The following is a 17,810-nucleotide window of genomic DNA, read 5'->3' on the forward strand; positions in this document are numbered from 1 at the left end:
TCTAATTTTTACGGTCTATAACGATATCTTTGTTTTCGTTCATATGTAGTTGTTGTTGTTGTTGTTGTTGTTGTTGTTTTTTATACAATGTATACACACATGTAATTCGTGTAATGATTCGGTAAATGGTCGCGGTAGGTTATACGCATTCTTTAATGTTCTTCCCTTCCTTTTTTATCGTTTCGTGTATGTATATAATCAATGTGTGAGTAATTATATTCTGGTTAAGTTTGTTTGCTTCTTTAAGTTAAATATAAAATATTTTGTATTTTTTCATATATTTGGCCGATACAATAATAATTGTGGTATGTATAGCCAGCCATATCAACTATATAAATAAAATATGTATAATAAACGCACGTTCGGCGAAAGTTGAATACTTCGGGATACAACCAGCATCATTCAACTATATATAATTAAAAATATCAGGATATTTGTTAAAAAGTTTTATAAAAATAATACGTGTTTCCAAATCATGTCTGGTAGGTATTGTGCTGTAATAATAGTAATATAAAGGTACGTACTGCACATACATTATACACAGTACACACAAACGGTATACCGAGCGGAAATCACCAACCCATTCATAATATAGTATACGAGTATGATATAATAATATTATAAATTATTATTATGCATATTATTACATTATACGCGGCGGCGACGGCGGCCGGCGATGCACATTGCACACGCGCAGCCACACTGCCACAGGGCACAACCCAGTCATTCGGTCACGACGCGCGATCACGGCATGTCGTCGGTACGCTGCGTGCACGGGACAGCAGTTGTTGCGTTCGTAGTTTTTCGGTTATCGCGTTTGTATAATAATCTGTTACATATAATACATTAATGTGGTGCTCGTTTCGTCGTTCCACGATATTAAAATATTCAATTCGAATATCGTAACATTTCAGCGTTTCGTTCGACAGGCGTGCGTCGGCAGCAGTTTCGCGGTAAATAAAAAAATATTCGTAATTAGGTGCATTATAGCCTATTGATAAGTACCTCATGGCATCATACAGTTCTAATTATACACAATACTCAGTTACGCATCATAATATTATATTATTACAATATTACCGTATGTTATGTCCGTATACGATTATAACAATCGAATTAATTTCGTATTGCATTATTCGATTTGTAATATTGTATTATAGTAATTTTTAATGCGTGATTAGTAATTAGTAAAATATACTGAATAGATAGGTAGTAAATAGTAATACATTTCAACTAGGTATATATCGCGGACCACGGTCGTAGCTTATTCTGGAAACGTTATAATATTTTTTAGTTTATAATATGGTTATTGATTATTAAATGTCAAAGTATGTCAAAAATAAATAATATATGATTAATTTAAATCGTCTAGACGAGGTAATTTTTTTTATCAGTAATGTGAGTCAGTGGGATCAAAGGTAATTTAATTAAAACGTACTTTAGACATGTGCATAATGTGTATTGTGTATAATGTAACGTATATGACAATCAACAGAGTATGATATGCACCATAGCATAATTAATACAGTATAATTAATTAGTTAAACTCGGTTGGATTTCTATTACTATAAAATAAGTCTAGGCAATACTTATATATTTTTTATGCAGTATAATTTGTATGAACTTAATGGATTTAAACTATTCGATTAACGTGTACCTATCTACATAGTGACAAGGTAGGTGTGCATAACTGTACTACGATTCACGGTGGATAAACAATTCATAAAATGATTTATTTTTGATGACAATTATAAAATATATCATACTTAATATTAAGAGTATTATATACGGAATTATATAAGTATTTAGTACCTACTCGTTTCATTGAGATAATCACACTAATCTCAGTACCTAGACTATTATGTGTATTTACTATTTATAATGTAGACTATAGAGAGGTATAGTAAAATAATATGGCTAAAAATTGGAAATGATATTCAAAACCAACAATATACATACTGACCATTGACTAATGTTAAAGATAATATTATATTATATCAACATATTATATCCTGTTATACAGAGTGATTTACCAAGCAAGCTCAGTGCTCACCCCCGTTTCCCGTTAAATTATTCATTTTTTCTAATCGTGATTTTTAATTATATTTATAGACCATATTTTCAAATACTTGGATATTTATGCCATTTAAAAGGTGTCATTGTAACTGCTAATGTTAACAGCAAATTGGCTAACTGGTGGCATATATTTTTTTTTAAATTCTGATGTACCTATATTGAAATTTTAACTAATAGAGTTATTATACTTAATTGAACTAAGAATAATTATAATTCTTATTTATAGATTTAAAAGATAAAGAAGCTATAGTGATTTAATAATAATTAAATAAAGTAATATTAATTTATTAAGATCTTATTATTTATTAAATTGATCTACATATTAAGCATTATTTTATCATAAATACTAGTAAACTAGAAAACTAAATAATAATAAATATTACAAAAATTATATGTATTATATAAAAGTAAAACTATTACCTACGACATTAATTCTTAGCATGACAATTTAAAAACTCGGTAACAACTTAATCGTTCGAATTTTGATTTAAATAATGCATCAACGCTTCAAAAGATAAAAAAGGAGTATCTATTGAAAAATTACATTCTTTATAAAGTATAAAAATCCAATAATTATAAAATATAGTTTTCAATATGGATTTCAAAATTCAAAATTTGAAGGAATGCATTGAATGCAATATTATTGGATAAAAAGAAATTGGCATGCTTTGTGAATCATCCTGTAGTTAGACATCGAAGCATTCGTATATTTTATCAAATGGTTTATTTCAGTCATCTTTTGTGGTAAATTGTTAATAGGTGAACACTAGTTTCCTATTTAATTTTTTAATTTTTGAAAAGATTGAGAATTGAACTCGATAAATATGTCAACGTGTTAATATATTTTTTTTTAAGCGGGTAGTTTGTGTTAAACAAAATCAATATGGTTTTAATGCTATAGAGATATGATACACCATTATGACTAAATGTAATTTATTTTATTTAGGTAATAATGTTAAAAATTTTAAATAGCGTATAAAATATTACGACTTTACGAGGTAAGTTAATCTTCATGTTTATTGTAGGTACTGTTATTTATTTCATTGTATTTAAATGTATTTGTGTTTATATGGTTCAACTTTGTCTATATTATAAAATATAACCAAATATAGCCTTACTATCGTATTAATCCCTGAATAAATGTGTAATTTAGTACACCCACATGGTAAAATATTATTGCATTTTAAGTGTTCCCAAATTATATTCCTAACCTTAAGACAGTAATGAAGAAGTTTATTTTTTAGGTCTTTTCAGTTATGAATTCCGTTCATAACAATAAAATTTCTAATAATTTGCACTAATCCATACATATGTCGTTTAATTTTTTATTTCGGTAGAACCTACTAACTATAAAATATGTTATTAGTACATAATATATAGGTACATCACTCAGAATAAGAGATCTCCTTGTAGCATATAAATATCAGTTACGAGTACTTCAAATTACAATACATTAAAACTATGTTTACATTTTTATAACTTAATTGTCTATATTTATTTAATTTTTTACGACTTTTAATAAAATAGAAATGTAAACTGTTGATAAGTTAGGTATAGACAGTTTAGTCCGTAACTATAAGCTATAAAAAAATTGAAAATTGAAAATAAGAAATATACATTGAATAAATTAGATACTATATACGGTTTAAAAAATTGTTGTGTACCTAAATATATTTGATAATTAATCATTATTATTGCATGTTTCAAAATATGAATAAATGAACAATCATAGTTTAATTACCTCTTGAGGAATCTTGTAATTCTGTCGATCGCATTATTATATTATGCAAGTATTAAATATTTAGAATCTTTAAGATTGTAATATTTTTTTATTTTTGGATAATTTGTAATTAATAGTTAATACAAAGAATACTCATTAAAGACTTCATTAAAACAATTTGCTTAGTAACTACGAGTGAATGTCAACAATATAGTAAAAACAAGATTTGACATTTGAAGTACCTTGGTGGTTAGGTGCCAATAGTGATTGATAGTAAACAGATGTTGTTCAAAAAATTAAAGTATGAAATGATCTTAAATTACAGTACTTTGAATGGAAAATTGTTCCGTCATAATTATAATAATAATAACTAATAAATAAAACCGCAAAAATTACTCATTGTTAAGCAGCTATCAAAATAACCTAATCCACTGTAAACAAATAAGGACTGTTTTTAAACTAAAATATCAAATAAGTAAATAGTTATTACGTCTAATACACACTAATTTATACCTTATATAGGTACCTACATGGATTTATAATACATTAATATTTGAGGTTGGTACATATAAAATATTTGTATAATTGTATACAAATATAAAATACACGATGAGAACCTATATGGCTTTATAATATTCTTTGTACATTGCACACAAAATTGATATACTCAAAATACTAATTATTATTAAATCTTATTTATTTGTATATTAATGTTAAATAATGCATACAATTTTGTGTCACGTGGGAATACTATAGTCGTTTAAAAATAGAATCTATCTATAAGTTGTTTAGTGTAACGTTTCGTTTAAAAAAAAAAATATTTGCTTAAAAACTGGATCATCACTAAAAATTATTTAAGTATATGTTTGTTGTTTAATTTATGCTTTATATTTTACAGTAGCATATTTATATTTGTAATGGATGTTGGAATCGATAATGAATTATTTTTTCTCCGAAACCTGATATTATAATAACCAGTAGTATATGTCTAATATCAACTTATAATTCATTAAAATATTGAAACCTTATATTAATCTTTTTCTTTTTTTTAATGGGGGTTGAAACTTCGACAACAAGGGCCATTAGCCTGTGGAACTGTTGGTTTTGGTAAACGTGGATGTTATGGCAGAATTTCGAATGGGCATCCGTAGGTTTCTGCCATGCCCCGGGGGGGGGGGGGGGGGGCTCTCTTTCCAGACACCATAAACTGCCCGAAAAGCGATGCCGCCCATGACCGGAATTTGAACCGGCGACGCCTTAATCCGCCAGTGGCCCATTAATCTTTTATCTCTTATAGATTTGAAGATCTTCACCTAAATGATCATTAATAATATATTGATAATTATTTATGTTTGACTTAGTCATTTTCAATTATTAGATTTTTTTCTTGTGTACTAATGTGTACATTAGAAATCTTAATGTTAACACTGTAGACAGGGGCGTATTTATGGGGGGGCTGAGGGGGCTTCAGCCCCCCCGAAATCCAGGAATTGTGTATTAAGTCTACTTATTAATTATTATGTTCTATTAGATGTAAAATCGTAAAAGTTCAATATAATTTTATAAAGAATTATTATTAACAACGAACAATTTATTCATATAATGTGTCAATGACGATTTTGATCATAACGATTATACCTTTGAGTTCGGTACATAAATGTTTAATTTTGACGTGCGGTTCTGCTGCATTATCGTTATTTCGATTTCTTTTATCTAAAATTGATTTACTGATATACACGCGTTGTCACGTCTCGATCATCGTACAATAATCATACGAGCATTACGAGCCCGTATGAGCTAAAAATATTTCCGAGAAGTTGTGACGACGACGGTCGATAACGCTGTTATATAGTCGCTATTATAGATAAATATTTTGTTCTCTGATATATACGACGTTTAGGAGTTTAGACGATCGTATTATTATTATTATTATTATATATTATTTCATTATTAATTTTTTGAAAACATTAAAAATCATGACAAAAATTAAAATTGTGTATTAATTTTCTAACTCTTATTTTTAATAGGCTGAATTGGGGAATTTCAGTTGCAGAAAATACCACAGCCCCCCCCAAAAAAAATATCTAAATACGCCCCTGACTGTAGATATACCTACTCAACATAAAACTAATTTAATGCATTGCAAATTATTGTAACGATTAAATTGAATATTATTTTTACACCTAAATATAATACATAGGTAATACGAAATAGTATTTGGGTGTAACGCTGCGTAGCGCGTAGGATATGTATTTTAAATAGTTAAAATTCTTACTAAAAACTTAACCTGCAGCAGTTAACCTACCTTGCCACCTGGTTACTACTTTAAAAGTATTCACAAAGTTTAATATTGCAAAACACATTAAAATATTCTATTCGTAATTCGTATTAGTTATACAATACACATTTTTGTTTATGAATTTTAAATTACGATTTATTAATAATATGTTTAGTATGTATGAAGTAGTACAGTACTATACTGATACAGACGTTACAGTGGTGCATTAACACTAAAAATATTAATTTCGACACCTTTGTAAATAATTTATTTTATGACTATCTTTAAATTTGATGATATCGTAAAAGTATATTTTTATTTTTATAGTTTTTATAATTGAATACTGGCATTTAATTACTGATATTTAACCAATGCTTTTGATCCATTTTTCATTTATTAATTATTAGTCAATACTTAAAGTAGACTAACAATGACTAGAGCATAGTATGACTTAAAACAACTTAAATAACGAATATTTGTACCGGAAAATGAACAGCTGCTCCAATATGTTCGTATAGGTACACTGTACAGTGTATACAATATTATACCACAGACCGCCAATGAGTAGACAGTAGTAAATTTCACCAGACACCTTATTTTAAGTTAAATATAGATATTTCATAAATATATATGCTAAGGACAAAGTATATAATATTCCATTGTAGGTAGGTACCTATAATAATAGCTAGTACTTTATTATAAGACTGTAAACGTCTACATGCATAATTAGGAGAGTCCGGGACCGCCTGTTTTCGTTTAAGTTTTGGAGAAAATAAATTGGTAATAAAAATAATCCTCAAACGTTAAAAAAAACTTATTTTTAGCAATTAAAAAAATAATATAAAATTCTTCACACGAGTAAAGAACAAAATGGATTTGATGTTTGCTTATTGTATAACAGAAATAGACACATATTATTATATATTTTAATATAACCACAATCAAATAATATATACTTAGAAGAATCTACATCATTTATCTAACCCGTTTTTAATCGTTATTATATAGTCTGAGAAATATAATATCTTCTGTGCCGAAAAAATAAATGTGTTTAAAAGTAAAATATAAAGATTACTGTAGTAATAGCTGATTGGTCTCGAATTCTCGATGATAGTTTATGGTTGATAAATAGGCATCCCCCGTAATTCGAAAAGGTAAACCATCAGAAAATTTAGTTTTTAAAATATATTGTAATAAAATAGCCATGTTTACTTAATAATATTACAGGTTGATGAATATCGATATGATAAAAATCTATTATTCTTAAGAAAAAATATATATAACTATAGGTACATAATATTTTAATAATTCAAATGGTATATGATACTTTATATTTGTCTATGGTAATGTAAATTATATTAAATTTATAAACATGTTATTGATAATTAATTTTAAATAACTTTAAAAAAATTGTTTTAAATCGATGTTAGTTAAAGACGGCACGTGAAGGCACTATATTATATTGTATTCTATATAGCATTATCTATAAGTATTTAGTACATACTATATACGCTATCAGTGGCGTGACGAAGGACTATATTTGAAGCACGTGCCACAGTTTGAGGGGTTGTGACCGTTGTGGGTGTCCTCTAAGATCATCTAATGTATTAAAAAAAGCTTTATTATTTAAATGAATAAATATATTTTATCTTAAAAAAAATTGTTAATGTTTTTTGTGATGGGTTAAATAATTTAACGTAGTTGGTCAAGTCGTGAATTAGATTTATCACTTGGTATATTTTTTAACGTGGCTTAAACTACGTATTCTTTAAAGTTTTCTAACGTCTCTGCAGATATTTTCGTCAAATTCGATTGAGTAGTTTTCGAATTATAAATTACATACGCTTACATTTGGTTTTAAGATATAGCTACTTTATTCGAGGCCATAAGCGCAACAATTTGGTTTATGCGCGTGTACCTGATCTGTCCGAGCAATCAATGACAATTATTTATAAACAAACAAGTTTAAATTTCTATCGTGAATTATTTCAATAGATCCTCTTTAGAATTCGAATATATGGAAATCCTTCCTTTTTTCACATCATCAGCTAGATTATTAAAGGAACCACTATTGACACTATTGTCTATTCCAAATGTCAAGTTCATAGGTTCTGTAGTTTTTGAGATGTAGCGATGAATTAATTTATTGGTGAGTGCGGTATTTGGCTTATAAAACATAGATTTGTCGGTGGCATATAAAATGTTTTTAATTGTAATGGTAAATCTTTTTTACTTCGATTTCTTATTATATTTTATCGTTCTCTCTATTCCGTCTGGTAGCATTTTTTTATCCCGTAGTATGCGATTTTTCAAATTTCAAACCGGTTGCTCAGGTGCACTGCAGACTCCAGTCGCGCAGTGACTGTATATAGTTGTGTTAACTGGAATAAAATATTCACTCGTAATGAGACTCAGAGACGATTAACAAAAATAAACCTGATATTAATTGACATTTTACGATTAAAACCTAAAATATAAATACGTACCTACCTATGTATAAAAACATAGTTTAAAATTCATTTGTTGTAAAAGTATTTAGATATTTATGGTTTAACTCTTGATTTAATATGTATGTAATTTATATATACATTTATAAGCACCTATATATGTAACACATACAACTTCGTGGTTTAAATTTGTTTTAATTAATGGAAAATATCAAAATGGAATATCAGACTTAAAAAATTATCTATTTCAAAATTTGACACTCAAGACAAACTTGGGTACTTATGGTTATCTTAAGAAGTTGTTTTAAACTACAAATTATTCAATGATTACCTCTTATAACAGTTTCACGATTATTATTCATATTCAATGTATCGATTTATTTCAACGAAAGATGGATTATTGACTACTGATTAATACCATAAATGACCTGAATACATTTGTATTTTTTGATAACTTCCCAAAACGTGTTTTTCGGAAAAATACACTTCGATATCGTATTACAGAATACTCTGATATCTACAGGATAAAGTCAATACATTTTGCAATTCAAGATCATTGATCAACATATGTTTATTACAATAAAGTTATTTTAAGTAAAGGAAAAATAAATGGTTTTAAATTATTTAATACTGCCGAAATTAGCATGTAAATCGGTTATTCGGTTTAATCTAACTTTACTTATAAATGCATATTATTTTAAACACATTTTTCCGCAGTGGCTTATCATTGTCCGTCATTCATAAAATAAATAAATAAAGTCCATCGTATATGCAGACTCGAATAGTGTAAACTTTAAATGCATAGCATATTTAAGTGATGTGTATGTTTAATACATATTTCAGATTTATTTATTTTTATCGTATACATATCGAAATATAGTAATTAATTCAGTTTTCCCGTCAACGCATTTGGGACCGCACAATGAATTACAACGAAACATTGTGTTCAACAATCAAGACTGATGCTGAAAGATTACCATGTAATGCACACCTAGTGTCCTAGTATGTACATTGTCTACTTAAGTACACCTAAGTACATTATCGTGTATATATATATAGGTATTATGTTTTTATATTTTATGCTTTACAATTATGCGGGATGCAGCCATACAAATATTATAATGCGTATTTTTGTCCAAATTGTTTTATTTTCCATAATAATATGAAAATGTTGACGTAGGTATCAAAATTATAAAATTACACCGCACCAACAATTTGGTTGTAAAGTTGTGAATATAATTTCTTATATATTTTAATAAAATTGAAAAAAAATATTCCCATTGCTATTACGCCTCACCCATACGCGTCCGTGTTTATATCGTATATCCTAGGATCATTTAATTAGTTTTCCAAAAAAAAAAAAAAATGATTAGACAATGAAGCTGTACAGTACCTACATTTTACATACATAAAATACGTCATAATAAACGCCTGTACCTATATCCTACACTGTAATATATTCATAGATCCTATAATATAGGGCCTATATATAGTGTTCATAGTTTTCCTATTATAAGTATTAAGATTTACTAGACTGTGATAACCATTACAGATTTACGTGAGCTTGTCTATTTCTTAAATCATAATATCCTAGTTTAAAGTGGTATAATAATATTATGATTTAAAGCTTAATCGCTAACTATAATGATTAAAAGAACCATTTTGATGGAATGTACAGTACGCGCCAGTGCACCATCTTAATACACAATTATTGGGCATTGAGTATACTAGATCTTTTACACTTGCGGACTGCATAATATATCACAGAGTAAAAAAATATTTCACAAATTATTATATAGACAGGTATAGGTAGATATATTATCATATATTTTCATAATAAATAATAATATTATATTATATTAATGTAGCCTTGAGCAACAGAGTTGAACTGCGTATGAGTTCAGAACTACAATTTTATAGACTGCGCGGATACAACGTGATTCTTTTCCGTATCCCAGTCACGCGCGTTTTTCGATTTAGATCGACATGATGGAGAAGCGTAGATGAGCTCACACCTCACACTCACGTTAATTTTCTTAAAAAGGTTGTAATTTTTGGAAATATTTTTAATTTTATTTTTCAGAAAAATTGATGTCTTCAAAACAACAGCGTATTGAAAAAATATATTTTTACGTTTTTCTTTTTTATAATTTTTAATTAGTTCAATGACAACTTACATTATATGTACTCCGCAGCAGAATATATTTTCTTAAGATTTTAAATATTTTAACTCTACTCATTTACTTTCAATTTTGTATAACTAATTAACTAGGAATTCGTTTGAAACTTGATTTTTATACATTTAGTCGTTGAGACCTCTGCAGAAATGTGAATAATGTTTAGGTGTATGAAATCAAAAATATATGCTTTCTTTCAAAAAAGTTAACTTTGTTAATATAATTCGTAATAATCAGTGGTTCAGCTTGCATTGTACATTAGTTGTACTGTGAATTACGGTGTACGCGTGATACACTCAATAACACGCGGGTCGACGAGTGAAATAATTTTTTGTTCGTCTACCTTAGTCTTCTACATGATAAATAATTACATTATGTGAAGTGCGTTATGATATTCAGGTCGGATGATGTAAATTAAGACGTCAATATTATATAGCTGGTTTTAATTTTCATTCGTTCATTATGTAGCCGGTTAAGAAAACGAACAAAAAAAAAAAAACATTAAGGGTCTCCTGTTACGCCGTGAATATTAAACGCCATTTTTAATTCCTTTTTTTATTTAGTATAGTATGTTTTTCTCTTTCAAATCACGGCCGCACACCACATGCCGTCCAGAATAATATCGAATTATTATTCGTGCAGAGTCGCCTTTAGCTGCTTCTTTCTAATATAATATTATTTTATACTCATATTATAGTAGGTATATACTTATTCTTTTAATAACGAAATAACAATATAGATAAGTACCTAGGCGCATGTATATATATATATATGTAGGTATGTATATACATTATATAATGAACGATCGAAAATCGAAAATATAATCGTATTGTACGCGCGCTGTATAACATAATAATATTATATTATAGGTACCTTAGCCATATAGACATATAGTAGTAATGTCAAAAGGAAATTCCAATCGTGTTGTTCCGGTGATGTTTTCGGACATGGACAAAATTATAAAACAATGTATATAAGTATATATACGGAACGGACAATATCAATATATTATACGCGCATAGGTAATATAATTAAATAATTATTATCGTTGTCTTTGGTTTCCCCTGCACGGTTCACACACATCGCCCATCATGCAGCAGTTAGGCAGTCTCAACCAGGTGCGGAGCGCGCTGCAGACCGTCTCGAACGCTCGTCGGGGGAATTTTTTTTTTTTCGAGGGTTGATGAGTGCGCGCAGGGTCGGGATGCCTCACGTTCGTGACTAAGACGAATGGAGGTAAACGCAATAAGAGGGTATATAATATTACATACGACAGAAAATATATACACATTACTTTACGAGACATGAGTCACTCGACACACATACATATTACAATACAAATAATACAAAATATATCTATATGTAATGCAATAGGTTATATTTTTATTATTATGTGCGCAGCCGGTACAGCATTGAAAACACTGAAAACAGTGAAAACCTTTTCTTTCCTATCCATTAAACGGTCTCCAACATATTTCATTGTAACGTCATCGTTTGTTGTGTTGTTATTAAAGTATTAAACTTATACAGTTATATACATGAATTGTTGTAGTCTAGTGTAGCAAACGTCATTTTGGCACCACGAACACGTGTAGACCATCATATATATTATTATATATCGGAGGGGCCGGTTTCGTGCGGCGCACACCTCCTATATTTATATCTATGTAGTATAGTATAATATAGTAGTACCATGTAGTGTTATAAATTAAGGCGGTTTCGCTGCAGTAATCAAACGAAAGCCGCTATACATCATAGGTATACGCGTAAACATATTATAGTTGTGGTGGTGGTTCCCCACGACGGTTTTAACGTTTTTAATTTGGTAAAATAACCCGGGGCCCTTTACCTCGACTTATGCTTTGTTTGCAGTGCACGAATATATATATATATATATAATATATGGCATATGGGCATTACCGCTGCGTTTGTGCGATATCTAATTTATTATCTACCGGTAGATAATACAAAGTGAACTCAACACTAATTACTAATTACTAATTAATAGTACCTAATATTATAATAAAATTTGTATGTTTATTTGTATTTCGTATTATATTATTATTTAAGTGTATTAGTATTATTTTTTAAAAGAAAGTATTCGCTTGATAGGTTAAAAATAAATTTCATGTTAAGAATACCAAATTAATTTAATATAAAATATAATATGTATTGCTAATTTGTGTGTGCAGGCCGAGAAGATGTATTTCATTCTAACCGCCAAAAGTCTACTGTGGGTTACGTTGAGTGTGGTGTCCACCATTACTTTATTCACGGCCATTTACTCGCCGAAATGGCTCATCGGACCTACTGATTACAATTGTCTATCCAAATCGCTATCCGCTGAATGTAAGTTCGTGAAAATTTAACGTATATTGCATTTAATAATATTACACATGAAGATAGTATTCAACCACATAGAAAGCCTTGGAAATATCTTTATTTACCTAGGACACATTTCTCTAATATGTCCAAGTTATTAGGGAAACGAGAAGTGGACTTTAGCCACTTTAGGACTTGGATACCTAATCCCAAACATTTTAAAACAATATCATTATAATATACGTATTAATATTATTATTTAAAATAAATATCTTAAAACCCCTCTCTACATTTGACCCTGCAATTGGCGCATTTAAAAGACTAATATTTATATTGTACGTCTAAAATATATCATTATAGGTACCTACTACTTGCAACACTATAATAATACGCAAATAGCATACACTGTGCGATTTGGATACATTCGCAAATATTGACTTTGAAATTGTATTTATAGTGTGTAGAGCACTATTTCAGTGCATTTAAAATAACCGTCGTATTCTTTGTGTATGTTTACAGCAAACAATACCGTGGACTCGCCGTACTACGAAGTGCGTTGCCGTCCGTCTGTCGGCATTTACTACCGGTGTAAGAAAATCAACGGCAACCAGCACTGCGGTTCGTTCGCCGTCGAAGGACTGGCCACGGATTCGTCGATGTTCCCGTTCGTGTGGAAGATCGGCCTGGTGTTGATGTCCGCTGGCGTTTTCATCAGCTTTTTAATGTCTGCCATGGCCGTGGGTAGCTTTTGCAAACAATCGATAAGCAAGAAGAGCGTGTTCGGGATTGCTGGTTCTGGGCAAGGACTCGCCGGTAATAATTAAGTATATTTTATTACCTGATAATTTGTCTTTTTGTCATAGAATTTTAGCAAGTATTTCATATTATATTATAATATAACGCATATGCGCATAATATGGCACATGTAGACATGTAGTATATAGTATATATAATAATATTATATAAATTGTCGTATTTCACGAGCAGCCATACGCCCATACTCAAGAAATATGTACTTCATGGTGACTATTGTGACGTACGCAGAGGTGTGGCTAACGGGCTGAAACACGTGATATGCGTGTCCACCATAATTAATTGATAATATTTAAACAGTATAAATAATATTTTAAAATCATTTTTAATTTATTTCGCATTAATACACGGCAAAAATAACAAATTTTATTTATTTATTTATTTTTAAAATTTTTTATTTAATTTAAATTTTTAACATTACACATTATACTCACTAGGTGATTGTGTATGACTTGAAATGTGCTAATCTTAAAAGTTAATTAATTTTAAAAATGCGGCTTTTCAACGCCAAATGTGAATAATATTGGAAATACATGGTTTAATTTAAGAGCGTTTTCCTGAAATTAAACTATTGCGATTCAACGAGAAAAAACGCCCTCCGTACGCCATTGCTCGAAAATAACAATTTTAAATAAAAATATTAAAAACAAGTATTAAAATTTGAAATATAGTTCAATGACAAATATTGGACTAAACTCTAATCAAATCAACTAAATATGCACCTATGTAGCCGTGATGAGGAGTATGATGAATTTAATATAATAAGTATAATATAAAATGTACATCTATTATGTAGTCAAAATAATTATGTTGGGTTCTGTGATATCCATAAACTGGAGTTTTATTAGTATAAATAATAAATGCACAAATATAGGTAGGTAGTTAGTTTCTTTTATCCCTAAAAATTATGATATTATAAAATTAAAATAGTATAACAATTACAAAATATATAATTCGTATAATATAATACACACCAAAAAAATAGTTATACCTTTATATATAGTAAATAATAAATATGCATTAAAATTATATAAAAAAAAATTGGAAGAGGGGTGTTAATTTCTAAATTGATCATGGGGCTCATTGGGAAAACTCCCGGTGTCCCGGTGGACCAATACGGGTCTGCAATCTGCATATTATTATACTTGCTGTAAACTAGAGTATAGAACATATTATATTATTATACACTGTATAATCAAGGTTAAATAGTAAATAATTATTTATTTTTGTCTTTCAGTTTTACTTTATTTGATCGGAGTAATTTGTTTCGCCGCTGGTTGGGGTTCGGAACGCGTGGTGCTGCTGTGTGGAACTCAATCCGTCCCTTTTGTCTCAGCGGATTGCACGAATGGTATGATGCGTTTATATAGTAATAAATTTAAACTACTACCTAGCGTCCTAGCTGATTGTTAAAAATTAAGAACATAGGATATCACATACATTACATAGAAAAAGAATTATTAAGGAAATTATCCAAAGTTGTACAAATTAGTTAATTAACATAAACACGAGTACTGTGCCTAGTGTGTCGTATATACTAGGTATACCTATTATTAAATAAATAAGTATGAGTATTTTTTTCCAAAAATTGAATTGAATTTTACGTCACGACACGATATTCCAAGAATTTCATAGTCCATGGTGCTTAAAAACTAAAAACTATAAAAAGTACGATTGCTCATTATAGGCGCGGATCCAGCCTATATACAATAACGGGAGGGTGGACTATAAATATCTAAATATATTTACTATTTTCCTTCTGTTAAATACGAGTATATATATATATATATATAAGCATGCAATAGTACTAGAGTACTTATAATGCAATAATTGCTTATTAATTATAACGAATACTTTTTTTTCTTAAACTGAATTGAATAAAATATTATATACAAATTTAAATGTTAAACAATTTATAAATGTGTGTTATTAAAATAAAATATGACGATTTGTGACTGGATATATAATATAACAAATATAACAATACATAGGATAACACAAAATATTAAATTTAAATAATACAGTTTTCAAATGTACGGCCAACGGTGGTGGGGAGTCCACCCTACCGCCCCCACTGGATCCACGCCTGGCTTATTACATTATATTTATAACATACCGTTATGGTTCCTGCAGTTTTTACAGATATCTCATTTTTAATTTTTCGAATTCAAAATACTGTACGTGAACGTTTTATCCGCCCAGATGTCGGAGGTAATATTTTAAGCTAAATCATCTATGACGAATACATAAGATACATCAGATTACTGCAGCATTAGGTACAACATCTCATCTCTTAGTTATTCGAATGTGATTAAACAACAGCGGAACACAAATAATACTGGGATCCATTTTTAACACAGCCTTTTCTGTGAAGAAATCCGTGGCAGTAATGCTTTTGATTCATAAAAAAATAAAAATATAATAAATAGTTTCAACGTTTTAATTTTCGTATCCCGGACTAAATTATAGTTGGACCGAAACAATACTTGTGGCAGATCATATAAATACATATTAATTATAATGTAGACACTCGCTTCATATAAAATAACACAATTATATGTGTACGGTTTATATAGAAATTATCTCTCCAATTATTGTGCTTTTACCTTCTAGTTGCCTTAAAAATAGAATATTTTGTTATGCGATTTTATAGGATCAGGTTTGTACACTGCAGCTTTTGGTATTGTTCTCACTTTCGCCACGGCCATGTTGTCTGGGCCAGCGGACCGAGCAACATCCAGTGACAAAGTAGCACTTCAACTCGAACAAGGAGAAAATATTGTCTTTTTATTATAGATAACGTTGTTTTATAAATGTTTATATTTTACTCCGTGTAGGCGTGTACATGTATATAATAATATTTTAATTGTAATAGGTACCTTAATTATACTTACCTATACCTACTTAATTCTTTTGTTGCGTCAAAACTTTTATTATATTATGTAATGATAAATATTTATAAGTGATATAGTTTTTTATTTTTTCATATTTATAAAAATAATTTTACACACATTTTCAGTGTACCTATTTAGTTATTTTTTTTTAAACCTAATCCTGTCGTTTTAGTATCTTATACAATTTCCTATATCCTATAGATACATATATGGGTTAAGTAGCTGATATATTGTGGTGGAGTTCTGCCCATATATGGAACAAGCCAACAAGATATATAAATTGTACTTTAATTTTAACGCATTGTTAAACAGTTTATTGTCAATGCACATTTTGTCATTTCTCCGCACACGAACGTCAATGCGTTTGCGCATTGTTGGAACTTGGAACATTTTATCGTCAAATAAGAGGAAAGTTAAATTATTATCTAATGATATATTTTATATTCCACTTTTTTCTAAAGTATATTTTTTATATTAAAAACTATCTACCTTACAACAAATAATCAAATATAAATTATAATATGATGTAAGATTTATATAATAAGTAGTTGTATTATACTACTTGTATAGTAGTATCGCTTTAAAGGGAAAAATATTAAAAATGGATAATATAGATTAAGTCATAAAAATATTAATTTGGGGTAGGCATTGGTCACACTACGCCCGATATTGGCCGATTCGAGACCGTCAAAATCGGACGATTTTGACGGTTCGTTTATTGGCCGAATTTTCTGGTCTCACTGCACCCGTCATCGGTCAAATATACACATCCGTTTTAATATATTGTAATACCTATGCCTCATTCATGGTTCAGTAGTTGTATGAAATGGAAGTAATCAACCAACTTTATTTTTTGGAAACAAGTCCTGTATTAAAGTATTTAATGTTCAGTGAAAAATTAGAAAGGCAATGGCGGGTCAACAGAATATTTGAAGAAAGGGAAAAATATGGTGAATTTCACACGCTTTTCCCACAACTTTTAAAAAAGTCAATCAATTTTTTTGAATATATGAGGGAATACATCAAAAAGTATTGCAGTTTCAGAAAATGCATAATTCCAGAAGAAAGACTTGTTTAAGGTAA

The 17,810-nt window shown here is 29.1% G+C and overlaps 1 protein-coding gene across 1 annotated transcript; it reads left to right on the forward strand.

Annotated features, from left to right (window-relative positions):
* Positions 1–712: 712 nt before the first annotated feature.
* LOC107162467 (LHFPL tetraspan subfamily member 2 protein) lies at positions 713–16,845 on the forward strand. Its single transcript, XM_089220890.1, has 5 exons — positions 713–953; positions 12,891–13,047; positions 13,540–13,833; positions 15,071–15,184; positions 16,487–16,845. The coding sequence occupies exons 2-5, from the start codon at positions 12,900–12,902 to the stop codon at positions 16,627–16,629; spliced, it is 699 nt and encodes a 232-aa protein (XP_089077016.1). The 5' UTR covers positions 713–953; positions 12,891–12,899; the 3' UTR covers positions 16,630–16,845.
* The last annotated feature ends 965 nt before the right edge of the window (positions 16,846–17,810 follow it).

The sequence above is a fragment of the Diuraphis noxia genome, unplaced genomic scaffold (assembly GCF_037042655.1).
Source record: "Diuraphis noxia isolate RWA-SAM2 unplaced genomic scaffold, SU_Dnox_SAM2 contig0002, whole genome shotgun sequence".
In the NCBI taxonomy this organism is placed as follows: Eukaryota; Metazoa; Arthropoda; class Insecta; order Hemiptera; family Aphididae; genus Diuraphis; species Diuraphis noxia.